Raw genomic sequence first — 12,737 nt, 5'->3', positions numbered from 1 at the left:
TGTGGTAACCCCTGGGGTTACAGTAACAGGGGAATGGGCACCCATTGTTGTTACACAGTCTAGGCAGTTGACAAATCTGAGATCAAACTGAACAGAATGTGTACACTTTGGTGGTAATACAGGTTGTGTTGTGGAAAGCCTGGGATCACCAAGAGTGGAGAATAAACATTACTGTCATCACAGACTGGGGTGGAAACACTCTAGGAGTCACTCAGACTAATGTTAAGTACTCCACTGGGAACACACAGTCTGGGGTATATGTACCTCTGTGGACAAACTGACTTTGGTGTGGAAAATTCTGGGGTCACACAGAGGGGTGTGGAAAATTCTGGGGTCACAAGACTAGGGCCAGACAGGTGGAGAGTGGGCACTCTGGAGAGGTCGGAGACCAGGCCTAGGCCAGATGGGCCCCTCCTAGGCTGTACCCTTGGAGGTGTGGACACTGCTGGCTTGCACAGACTGGGGATTAAGACACTGCTCCCATCAGAGAGACTTTTGGTGCATACTTCAGATGTAATATAGATGGGATGGACATAACTAGGGACACAGCCTGAGGTGAGTATGCTCACAGGTTCCCAAAGGCTGTTGTGTTTTTGCTCCTCGAAATGGAGACAAGGACACTCCTGGGATTATACAAATGGGACTGTCTGTACTCCCTGGCTCTTGCTGATTGTATGTGGATGCTGCCTGAATATACATGGTGACGGGGGTGGATATTCTTATGTCACTCCACCTTTTGTGTGGATACTTCTGTTTTACATTCCTGGAGTCACACAGACTTGGGTGTGGACATTCCTGTGGTCATACTGATGTGAATGAGAAGACTCCTGCATTAACGAGCTGTGGTGTGGGCGCCCTGGGGTTGGAATTGGTATGGCCACTCCCAGGTTCACAAAGTCAGGTACAAACACCTGGGGTTACAGACTGGGATGTCAGTAGTCCTGAGCTCAGTGGATGGGAGTGTGCACAGAGAATGGTGATTTTCTAAAGATATGTGAGTGAGCTGCAGAAACCAGACCTGCCTACGTAGCTGTCAGCTCCTGTTTGCTAAAATGTAAATTCAGGACTGCACTCATGACAAACTTTCTGACATGCCTTTAAGAAAGGGTTTCTTAACATAAAAAAGAAAAATTTGTTCTGGGGAGTTCCCTGGCGGCCTAGTGGTTAGGATTCTGGGCTTTCACTGCTATGGTGCAGGTTCAATCCCTGACTGAGGAACTGAGATCCCCATAAACCATGCGACACAGCACGCCCTCCCAAAAAAAACTTTGTTCTAGGGAATCCTATGGCGTCTGATCTGATCAAGTCTGTGAACTCCTTCATAAAATGTTTTTAAAAGCATGCGTGTGCATACACACACACACACTCTCTCTCAAATACACAGAATTATTATGGATACCAAGTAAAACAGTATGGTGGTTCCTTAAAAATTTAAACAAAACTTACCATATAATCCAGCTATCCCTGGATCCCAAATATATACTTTTGGGTCTGTATCCAAAAGAGATGAAGTCACTACTCAAAGAGATATTATCTGCACCCCCATGTCCCTGCAGTATTACTGACGATAGCAAAAATATGCAAACAACCTAGGTGTCTTGTCAACAAATGGATAAATAACATTTGGCATATGCATATGACAGAGTATTATTCAGCCATAAAAAAAAAGGTGGTGGTGGTGGTTTAGTCAGTCGTGTCTGACTCTTGCGACCCCATGGACTGTAGCCCACCAGGCCCCTCTGTACATGGGATTTTCCAGGCAAGAATACTGGAGTGGATTACCATTTCCTTCTCCAGGGGATCTTCCCAACCCAGGAACTGAACCCAGGTCTCCTGCATTGCAGGCAGATTCTTTACTGACTGAGCTATGAGGAAAGTCCATTTGTGACTACATGGATGGACCTCAAGGGCATTATGCTAAATGAAGTCAGAAAACACAAATACTAAATATGGATCTAAAAATGGGGGAAGGTGGTAAAAAGGTACAGCTTCCAGTTATAAGTTCTGGGATGTAATAGTGCATAGTGACTATACTTATCAATACTATTTTGTATATTTGAAAGTTGCTTAGAGAGCAAATCTTTTTTAAATTAATTTACATTTGGCTGTGCTGGGTCTTTGTTGCTGCATATGGGCTTCCTCTAGTTGTGGCGAGTGGGGGCTACTCTGTAGTTACGGAGCACAGGCTTCAGCAGTTGTGCATGGGCTTAGATGCTCCACTGCATGTAGACTCTTCCTGGACCAGGGATCAAACCCGTGTCCCCTGCATTGGCAGGCAGACTCTCAATCACTGGACCTCCAGGGAAGTCCAAGAGCAAATCTTAAAAGCTCATATCACAAGGAAAAAACTCTAACTATGTGATGTGATAGATGTTAACTAAACTTGTGGTAGTCATTTTGCAATATATATTAAGTCATTATGTTATATACTTTCAAATTACACATATTATATCAATATGTCAATTACAGTTCCAATAAAAGAAAAAGTATCGTATTAAAATGAAACAACATTGAGGTGCTACAATAAATGAACTTTAATTAGTACACCAAATTATAAGACCTTATTCACTACAAACAAGGTGAAAAGACAACCCTTAGAATGGGGGAAAATAATAGCAAATTAAACAACTGACAAAGAATTAATTTCCAAAATATACAAGCAGCTCATACAACTCAAAATCAGAAAAACAAACAGCCCAATCAAAAAGTGGGGAAAATATGTAAACAGACATTTCCCCAAAGAAGACATACAGATGGCTAACAAACACATGAAAAGATCCTCAACATCACTCATTATTAGAGAAATGCAAATCAAAACTATAATGAGATACCACCTCACACCAATCAGAATGGCCATCATCAAAAAGTCTACAAACAATAAATGCTGGAGAGGATGTGGAGAAAAGGGAACCCTCTTGCATTGCTGGTGGGAACATAAACTGATATAGCCACTATGGAAGATGGTTTGGAGATTCCTTAAAAAGCTAGGAATAAAACCACCATATGACCCAGCAATCCTACTCATAAGCATGTACCCTGAGGAAACCAAAACTGAAAAAGACACATGTACCCCCGATGTCCATTGCAGCACTATTTATAATAGCTAGAACATGGAAGCAACCTGGATGTCCACTGACCGACGAATGGATAAAGAAGTTGTGGTACATATATACAATGGAATACTACTCAGCCATAAAAAGGAACACATTTGAGTCAGTTCTAATGAGGTGGACGAACCTAGAGCTGATTATACACACTGAAGTAAGTCAGAAAGAGAAAATATAAATATTGTGTACTGATGCATATATATGGAATCTAGAATGATGGTACTGATGAATTAATTTTCAGGGCAGCAATGGAGAAACATACATAGAGAACAGACCTAAGGAAATGGCTGGGGAGGAGGGGAGGGAGAGGGTGAGATGTATGGAAACTTACAATAATACCATATGTAAAATAGATAGCCAATGGGAAATTGCTGCATGACTCAAACAGGGGCTCTGTGACAATCTAGAAGGGTGGGATGAGAAGCGAGTTGGGAAGGAGGGGACCTGGGCGTTCCTATGGCTGATTCTTGTTGATTTGTGACAGAAAACCATAAAATTCTGTAAAGAAATTATCCTTCAATTAAAAAAATAAATTAAAAAAGATCTTATCCAAAGTAGTGACCAATATTTTAAGATGCCCATGACAACTGTAATAAGTTGTAACAACTGTAACAACATAAACAAGTAACTTTGATATGTACTGGTGGGAAAGTTGCAGGCACTGCTTTTACTACTGCAAAAGTAACTTTACAATACTGATTTGCTGCCAGCATTCAGATTCTGGAGGAAAGCTAAAATTTCAGTTAGTAAAACTGAACTGATTTCCCTCCATCAAGTTCACAAATACCCCTGACTTCTACCCAGGGTTAAGAAGCCCTGCTTTCAGGGTGAGTTCTGGACATATTCAGGACACAGGGCTGGAAAGATTTAGAGAAAGGCAAGACCCTACTCAAGATTCCCCCCTACAGTGCAGACGGGCACGCCGGGATGTTTCTTTCCTTGTTGTGTTTGTGGTGGTTGCTCGAGGTTCCTACTCAGAGCCTGTTAGGATGGGTAGACGAGGTATTTGAAAACAAGTTCATCAACTCAAGTTCTGGTTTTCCTGACAGCAAACAGCTTCCGAGTCCTTATCAGATTGCCAGCTAACTAAAAGGTCAAAGTAAAAGAAGTTTTAAACCAAAATATGTTTCCCACTGTCTTCTACTATAATCATTGTTTTCTCAGCTACATTTTTGTGCAGTTTTTTCCTCTACTTTCATTGTGAACCATAACACACAGAAAATGCATAAAACATATAATGTTCATTCTTTTTGATATGTAGTTCTCCACTGTGAATAAACCAGGATTTAACGATCCATCCTACAGCTTATGGGTGTTTGGGCTGTATTTAGTTTGGGGGTACTATAAATAGGCTGGTTAGGAACATTGAAGTACTCCTTTCTTAGTGGAACTAAACACACATGCAGCTTTAGCAGATAATTCCTAACAATTATCTAGCAGTTACACCATTATATGCTGCCCTTGGTATATACAAGGGTTCCAATGCTGCATGTCCTTTCAGATATTTAATATTGTTAATCTTTTTAGTTTTAGCTTGCATTTCTCTGAAGAGCAGCTTTTCATGTACTTACTGGGCATTCTCACATTTTCTTTTCCTTATTGATTTATAGCAGCTTTTTAAATATCATGGATACTATACATGTACAGATTATAAATATCTTTTCCCACTGTGATCTGCCATTTATTTTTTTAAGGTGTCTTTTTTACTTATTTTAATGGTAAACTTGGTCTGAATAAACTGCAAAGCCATTGTCAGACGGGGATGTCCTCTAAAGTGGTGTCCTGAGGATGAGAAGCCCTCCAGCACTGACAGATTTAGCCCAGACTGTTCCAGGCAAACTGGCTCCTCACTGCTCCCCCACCATTCCACCTCAGGGCCTTTGCATTTGCTATTTCCTCTCCCTAGAATGTTCTTACCCTAGATTAATACATGGATTCTCTCCCTCATCTCCTTCAGGTCTCTGCTCAAACATCACCTCAGTGAGACCTTCCACGATAACCATCTTAAAAACTGCAAACTGCCAGAACCTAGAATTCTTGATCTCTTGTGTGCTATGTGCTAAGTCTCTTCATTTGTGTATGACTTGTTATGACCCTATGGACTGTAGCCCACCAGGCTCCTCTGTCCATGGGATTCTCCAGGCAAGAATACTGGAGTGGGTTGCCATGACTTTCTCCAGGGGATCTTCCTGACCCAGGATCAAACCTGTGTCTCTTATGTCTTCTGTATCGGCAAGTGGGTTCTTTGCCTCTAGCACCATCTGGGAAGCCCTTATCTCTTTACCTGGCTTTAAAATTTTTTCATATCCCAGGTTACTTTTACATATTATATACATATGGGTGGACACAGAGCAAGATAAATAGTATGTGTATGTGTGAGTGGAAACTCCTGCATTTAGATTGTGAATTATTACCTCTTTCCTATACTAGAAGCTCTGAGGGTCAGGGTTTTGTTCCCTGCTTCATCTTCAAATCTAGAGCAATGCCCAGCACACAGCATGTGTTCAATAAATGTTTACTGAGTACCTCAATGTGTAAAATCATTAAGGCAGTTCCTGACACATAACATCAGGAGTTTTAGTAAAGGTCTGCTGACTGAAATCTTACCAGTTGATGTAAAAATTTTAAAAAGTAGAATTTTACTCAGTTTTTTCTTAAAGGTGCTGTTTACTCAAATTCTTAGATTAAAAAGGCAAATTTACCTTCATGTGTTAAGATGAGCAATTCACTCCGTCTTCCACCTACCCAAGAAAAAGAAGAGAGACTCAGATATTTGGTTAAGCTTTTCTGCTCACTATACTTGGTTTTACCCATTGATTTTTATAGCTATTGGGAGTTAGGAAACAGAAGTTTGTCCCAGATACCACACGATTTGGGGCAGAAAGCAGCACACGAGGAGGGGGTCGCTGTGGGCACTGAGGGCTCTGGGTCCATGTTTTCAGACCTCAGAGGTCTGCTGGGTGTAGCGCTGTGGAGTGGCCAGGGACTGGGGCAACAAGTCCACTGTGCTCATGGGGCAGTCCTGGGGGCAGATCTCCTTGGCCAGCTGCCCCTTCTTCTTCAATGCGCAGGCCTCCTGGTAGGGTGGTGAGATGGGGGGCTGCGTGGGTGGAGTGTACTTGTATTCTGAGCCATCCTCTAGCTGCAGGGACACACATTGGGAGGGATGGTGAGGACCTGGGAACAGAGGACAGCACCTCCCATCCAACCCACTGTTGGCAGGGCACTTACGTCCAGTGGGTAACTGCGGTCTGAATCATAGGCGCTCAGGTCCCCACAGGTCACAAATGGCACAATGACGCGGGTGGGGCCATCCAACTGGTTGAAATCTGGATCTGACAAGCAGGGACAGATGAGACAAGACAGGGCCAGGGTGTCTGGGGTCAGCTGTGACTCAGGCTGCACCCCAGATGGGTATGGAGACCTCCCTCACATATCCACCAGCTACTCTTTACACTCTTGCACCAGAAATCCTTCATTCGGTTCAGATCACCTCCTCAGGGAAGCCCTCCATGATCACTCATTCTAAAACAGCCCTCCCCAACCTACTTTTCTCCCACTGCACTTATGGCCACCTGCCATACACTGCCTGGACTTTGTCTCACTCAAGCATGCTTGACACAAAAGCAGCCCTGTGCTTTTTCCCTCTGGGGCCAGGTTGAAGGCCCTCACAGGACAAAATTCCCACACAGAGGTGGGGTTTCTACCTGGGGGTGTGACTGAGTCTTCCTAGGCTAGAAACTCCTTAGGCAGGTGGAGTGTCCCTTGGGGTAGGACTCAGAACTTTCACCAGGTCTAAGAGTCATCACTAGGGAACTAAGCTGAAGATCCTCCTAGATCAAAATATCCCTACAGGGGTGGAATTTCCAGAGGGTGGGGCTGAAGATCCTTTGGGGACAGCATTCCCTGAAGGGGCAGGGTTTCAGCTGGGCGTGGGGCTAAGGGCCCTCCTGGGACATAAAATTTCATTGGCAGACAGACTCTCCCCAGGGATGGGGCCCAGGGCTCTCACCATAAGAGTGGTCCAGCAGGGGTTTGGTCAGGTCCGGCAGGAAGCCCTGAGGGGGGTCGTAACCCTTACAGACAGCAAAGGCCTCTATGGGAAGAAGGTAGAGTGAGGGGCAACTGCTGCCTCCATTCCACGTGGGATGGGTCCCTGAGATTCGAAACCCCTGCCCGGCCCCTCCACCCCACTGACCAATGCTGGAGTTCCGGCTGCTTCTGGGCTTGGCACAGAGCACGCTGGAGAAGAAGACACGCAGCTGGCTATAGATCAGCGTCACATCCCGGCCTCGGAAGATCTGCAGGGTGGGGAGGCAGAGATGGAGGCATGAGGATGACCTTTGGGGACACCTCTCTACCCCCTACCAGGTTCCCTGAAACTTACCTTAGCCACAAAGCAGCCCCCTGGCTTCAAGACGTGTGTAGCAATATTCAGAGCCTATGGGCAGGACAGATGGCTAAGGCTGAGGTAGAGCCAGCCAGGAGGGGGCCAAACTGAGGTAGGGACAGCCAGGGTTACTCACAGCTAGGAGAAGCTGGGCCTGCATATACTCATCAACATCGTGGAGGCCGGTTACTGTGGCAAGAGGAACAGCATTAGGGGGCCATACAGTCTAGCTATCTTCCTGTCCCAGAGAGGTTAGAGCACTAAAAACATTTACCAAGCTCTCTTACTGCTAAGGTTCTGCATGCAAATGACTACATCTGCCAACTGGATGCATATTCTGAGCTCCTAACCCTAAGACACTCATTTTCAATCTCAAAACAATCTTAGGCACGAGTATTATTTCTTCTGTCTCCAGTCCAGATTCACATCAGAACGAACATCTCAGATGCAACACATCCAAAAACAAACTCTTTATCTTCTTGCTTCTCCTATCATTTCCCCCATCTCACCTGATCCTTCCAGTTGTTCAAGCCAAAACCTTCAAGGTAGTTACCTTTGATACATACACACCCCTCCCAATCTCTTCTCACACCCACATTTAAGCCATTAGCAAACTTTCTCAACTCTTTCAAAAGATCTCCTCTACTCATCTCCACCACCATCGCCACTCACCTGGATGACTACAGCGGCCTCCCCTCCCCAGGTCTCAGCCCTCACACTGCTCACAGCAGCCAGAGGGATCCTGTCAAGACACACATCAGGCATGGCCCTCCTCTGCTCACAACCATCCCATGGCTTTCTCCATGCTCTTGTCTCAGTGAAGGAGCCAAAGTCACCACTGTGGCCCAGAAAGATCCACTGAGGATCTGATTCCCACCACCTCACTGACCTTACCTCCTACCACTCTCACGCTTACTCTGATCCAGCCACAGTGATCTCGCTCTTCACCCTCCTACCTCAAGTCCTTTGTATGTGCCAATCACTTTACCTGGATTGCTCTTTATCCAGATGTGCCCTAGCCCACTCCCTTGGCTGCTTTAGGTCTTTATGCTAAAGGCAGTGAGGCCTTCTCCACTTTACTCAAAATTCCTCCAGGTATTCCCTCCCTCTCTCTCATTTTCATTATTTCCCCATGGTGCCTATCATCTTTTGACATGCTTTATAGTTCAATCATTTGTTTCTTTTCTGTCTGCTCCCACTAGAACACCAGCTCTATGAGGTCAGAGAATAGTAGAATTTTATTCATGTTATCCTCCCAACATGTCTAACAGTGCCTGACACACAACAGATGCTCAGTAAATGTGCTGAATGGATGGATAGATGGCTGACTTAAAAAAAAAGAAGTGAACAGTAATAGAACAGTTGCAGAGAGATGACAAAAGGGTGGACAAAACCAAAACAGTAGAAGACAGAGGCAGAGAACAGGAAACAGAGGTAGGGAGAAGTTGCCAGATGTGGGAACAGCTGACAGTGCAGGGGAGAGGCAATAAAAGAAGCCAACAGAGGTGGGACATACAGAGAGGAACATGCAAAGGACCCCCCGCCTGGCCTCCCAATCCCTGCTGTTTACCATCAGGAGCCCCGTCACACACCACTAGGTCCGCGGGGCAGCCTTCAAAATGCTGGATGATCTCTTTGGCAGTGGACAGCTATGGAAGAGAGGGATGATGAGTGGCCCCACAGCATCCCCACCACAGCCCTGTAAGCCCACCACGGCCCTGGCCCACAGCATCAGGTCAGCCAAATTCTCAGGCTTTGCCTGAGACTGAGCTCCATCTCTGGGAATATTTTTTTGCTGTCTCTCTGTGATGACAACTCACTGGTTCTGTTCCTCTGCTGTTTTCCTCTCTTGGTTTCTCTCAGTTACTCTACCTCTGTCTGTCTTTCTTGGTCTCTTTGTCTTTTTCTTTCTTCCACTTGCTGCAAACCCCAGATTGGGAGGGCCTTTGTCCAGGATACACACCAACACCCCCAGCCATGCTCTCACCTGGGTGATATCCCCCTGGATCTGTAACACACCTGGTAGTGGAGCCATAGCCTGAAGGTCCACAGCCACCACGTGGCCAGACCCTTGGCCCCTGTGGACAACATGGTCCGTGTCAGCTCAGTTTTTACTCCTGGTCCACCCTCCAACCTAGTCTGCCCTCCCAGCCTCCCATCTGGGACTCCACACTCACCCAATCTTCTGACTCAGCACCTGGCTCCAGCTGCCTGGGGCTGCACACAGGTCAACTGCCCGCGTCACACCTGAGCACACACAGGAAGGTGCACTGGTCAGCTTCACCCACCTCTCCAACCTGGGACCCTGCAAAGTTTACCCCTTTCCCCCAGGAAGCACCCATATCTACTTGCTGCCCAGATTCTTTTGAGTACCTGCCATCTTTCTGACTGCCCCACGGACCCTCCAAGTCAGCCCACCTACCACACAGAGCTCTGTAGACCTAGCCCACTTGTCTATTCCCTTCGCCCACCCCATCCCCCAGTGAATTGCCCACCAAATGGGGACCTTGGAAGAGTTGGAATTCCTCGTCAAGTTGTAGCAGCTTGAAGGCACTGCGGGCACGCCAGCCATTCTCCTTGGCTAGGCGGTAGTAGACATCTCTCTTGTCCTTTGACGTCCGTCCCATCTTCCACACTGTTTGCCCACGGACCTGCCAACAGTAAGCTGATGCTGCCCCATATCAGTAAGTGGGTGAGTGGGCCATTACCTATCTCTGCAGGGCTGTGAGAACCACATGAACTAAACCAGGCTCATCTGATCTATGTGACAGTTCTCTCAACAGGTGACGAGGTTGGAGCCCAGTCACTAACCCACTGAGCTCACCGAGCCTAGGATCCCATTACTGAGGTCTCAGGCTCCACCACTCACCCTACAGATCCCACCATTAAGCCAACAGACCCCCCAAAGTCCCACAAACCCAACACTTATCACATAGATGATGTTACTGACCCTGTCCACCTCCCACTGCTGTCACTTACACTCCACATATTAAACCCTGCAAGTCTCACTATCAACCCTTCTCTGCCCACCTTAACCCCAATAACATCTCACCACCACCCCCAGCTCTCCTCTCTACCCCTAGTCATAAAGCCCTACTAGGCCCCATTAATCCCCTACTTTCACTCTATTACCCTCACACTACCTCACTGCATTCCCCACCTCCTTAATCTCTCTCCCCTGAAATGATTAGGCCCCCAATTATTCCTTTTGTTGTTTAGTCACTAAGTCATGTCTGACTCTTTTATAACCCCATGGACTGTAGCCCGCCAGGCTCCAATGTGCATGGGGTTTTCCAGGCAAGAATACTGGAGCGGGTAACCAATCCCTTCTCCAGGGGATCTTCCTGACCCAGGGATCGAACCCACATCTCCTGCATTGCAGGCAGATTCTTTACTACTGAGCCACTTGGGAAGCCCGATAATTCTTTTATCATCCCCCATTAATACCTGGAGGATCATGGTCTATTAGTTCCCCATTAAACTCTCAGTTACTATGATTTATCAGCCCCCTTTAGCTCGGCCCTCCAACTGATCCTTCACAGATCACTAGACCCTGTTAACTCTTCTTACCACACTCACCTTAATCCCTGATAATCATACATCTCCCCATACATACGGTTCTCCCCTCACTGCCCACCTGTTTCCCCACCCAATAATCAATTTATGATCACACCCAACAGCTTACTATTACCCTCTCTTTGCTCACTCTGTTCTCATTATTTCTTCAATGATCATGCCATCATCACAAACTAAAATCCTTTGATCACAATACCCCTTGATCTTCCCATTCTCTCTTCTTTGATCACTACTCCATTAGTTCCTTGATCATGACCCTCACCTCTTATTCCCTCCACAGCCTCACCATTATCCTTTGAATCACTATGCTCCATCACTCTTTATTAACCCCTTGAATGTCTTAACTCCATTCGTCCCCCAGGGATCACACTGCTACTTGTCTCCCATTATCTTCCAGTTTCCCATTCTACCATCCCCTCATTAATTAACGAACACATCCCCACTGGCCCCCATGAACACATCGACTAAAGCACACCTATTAGCCCCCACTGATTCCCCAATAACACTCCCACCAGACCTCTACTACACCCACGCAGCTCACCAAACCTCCACACCTACCCATTAACAGCCCTCTGGCTACACTACTGGTCCCTCCTCATCATTACCTCAAAGCCCAAGTCCCCACTGGGACCAGGACCACAAGACCCCCTTCAAGGCAGCTCCGCCGGTATCTGGACCCCTGCGCCTCCGTCCCCCACCCCTAGCCCATCCCGCAGGAGCGGTCCTATTCTCCAAACAAACCTTGGGTCTGGAGCCTACCCAATGCCAGCTGCCCAAACTACACAGTTGCGAACTTCCCTCCTTCCCTCACTGGCGGGACAGTGCAGGCATGCCTTAACTGTCTGAGTCGGGACCCAAGTACTCCGCGTCCCAGGGCCTACCTCCAACTTTCGGAGTGGGGAGAAAAGGAACCAAGGAGGCCGGTTCGTGAGCAGCACAAGCCTCGGCGAGAGCGCAAACCGGTGAGAAGTCGTAGGTTTTCAGTTTGGGTTCTTAGTTGCTCCGAAAGTCTGTCGCGCATGCCTAAGGGCCACCAGAGTGTGCCACGCCTGTCATCGTGGAATGCGGTGGCTCGCGCGAAGCCGGGACCGGACCTGAATTTACCACGTGAGTTCCGGCAACTCACGCCGACGTAGCGGGTCTGGCGAATTGCCGTTCCCAACATGCAACGGGCTCTAGTAAAGCCGCCGAAGTCTCGCACGGAAAGGCTGAAATATCGCGAGGCATGAGAACTGACTGTGCTCTTTTGTTATAAGGCGAAAAATCGCCTTTTTCTCCGCTCCTCCCTTATTGGACAACTGTATGTCTTGAGCCTGTGAACTACATTTCCCAAGATACTACGAGCACGCCGGCACCTACTTATTTTTTGCGTACCGTGAAGTGCAGTTACCTTTGGGGTGGTGAACTTGAGAGGAAGGAGAGTGCGTTAGTTAAGTGCGCGGGCGCGCGAAAGCTACTGGTCTGCGATTTCAAATCTCACTTCCGCTAATTGATAGCTCATTCTGATTGTTACCTTCTCAGAACTTCGGTTTCTCTATCTGTAGAAAGGGGATAATAAATAATACAGACTCCACCTAGAGTTACTGGGAAGATTAAATAAATAGGTGCGGCTCAGCACACTAATTCTTTGTAATCCTGTGTTATTCAAACACTTTTAACTCGGA

General features: G+C 46.8%; 1 protein-coding gene across 7 annotated transcripts; it reads right to left on the bottom strand.

Moving 5' to 3' along the window:
• Positions 1-2,516: 2,516 nt before the first annotated feature.
• Positions 2,517-12,253, bottom strand: FTSJ1 (FtsJ RNA 2'-O-methyltransferase 1). 7 transcript variants are annotated; one of them, XM_055563929.1, is made up of 13 exons: positions 11,955-12,253; positions 10,004-10,162; positions 9,675-9,744; positions 9,485-9,575; positions 9,068-9,146; positions 7,634-7,686; positions 7,495-7,548; positions 7,306-7,408; positions 7,120-7,203; positions 6,339-6,436; positions 6,052-6,249; positions 5,810-5,848; positions 2,517-4,193 (listed from the first exon to the last, which is right to left on the bottom strand). In XM_055563929.1, the coding sequence occupies exons 2-12, from the start codon at positions 10,122-10,124 to the stop codon at positions 5,819-5,821; spliced, it is 981 nt and encodes a 326-aa protein (XP_055419904.1). In that variant the 5' UTR covers positions 10,125-10,162; positions 11,955-12,253; the 3' UTR covers positions 2,517-4,193; positions 5,810-5,818. The 7 variants fall into 7 exon arrangements, with proteins under 7 accessions (XP_055419904.1, XP_055419903.1, XP_055419901.1 ...); XM_055563928.1 differs by having other exon boundaries at positions 6,339-6,442; positions 10,004-10,168; positions 11,955-12,249; XM_055563926.1 differs by having other exon boundaries at positions 6,339-6,442; positions 11,955-12,248.
• Positions 12,254-12,737: the final 484 nt, after the last annotated feature.

The sequence above is a fragment of the Bubalus kerabau genome, chromosome X (assembly GCF_029407905.1).
Source record: "Bubalus kerabau isolate K-KA32 ecotype Philippines breed swamp buffalo chromosome X, PCC_UOA_SB_1v2, whole genome shotgun sequence".
NCBI classification, from domain to species: Eukaryota; Metazoa; Chordata; class Mammalia; order Artiodactyla; family Bovidae; genus Bubalus; species Bubalus kerabau.
This window is presented reverse-complemented; position numbering and strand designations above follow the sequence as displayed.

Excerpts from the sequence above, each read along its gene's own strand:
- FTSJ1 (XM_055563928.1), bottom strand. The coding sequence starts at position 10,124 with ATGGGACGGACGTCAAAGGACAAGAGAGATGTCTACTACCGCCTAGCC. Across the intron at positions 6,443-7,119 it reads CCTGCTGGACCACTCTTATG|ATCCAGATTTCAACCAGTTG; the intron begins GTGAGAGCCCTG and ends CCTGCTTGTCAG. Across the intron at positions 6,250-6,338 it reads ACCGCAGTTACCCACTGGAC|CTAGAGGATGGCTCAGAATA; the intron begins GTAAGTGCCCTG and ends GTGTCCCTGCAG.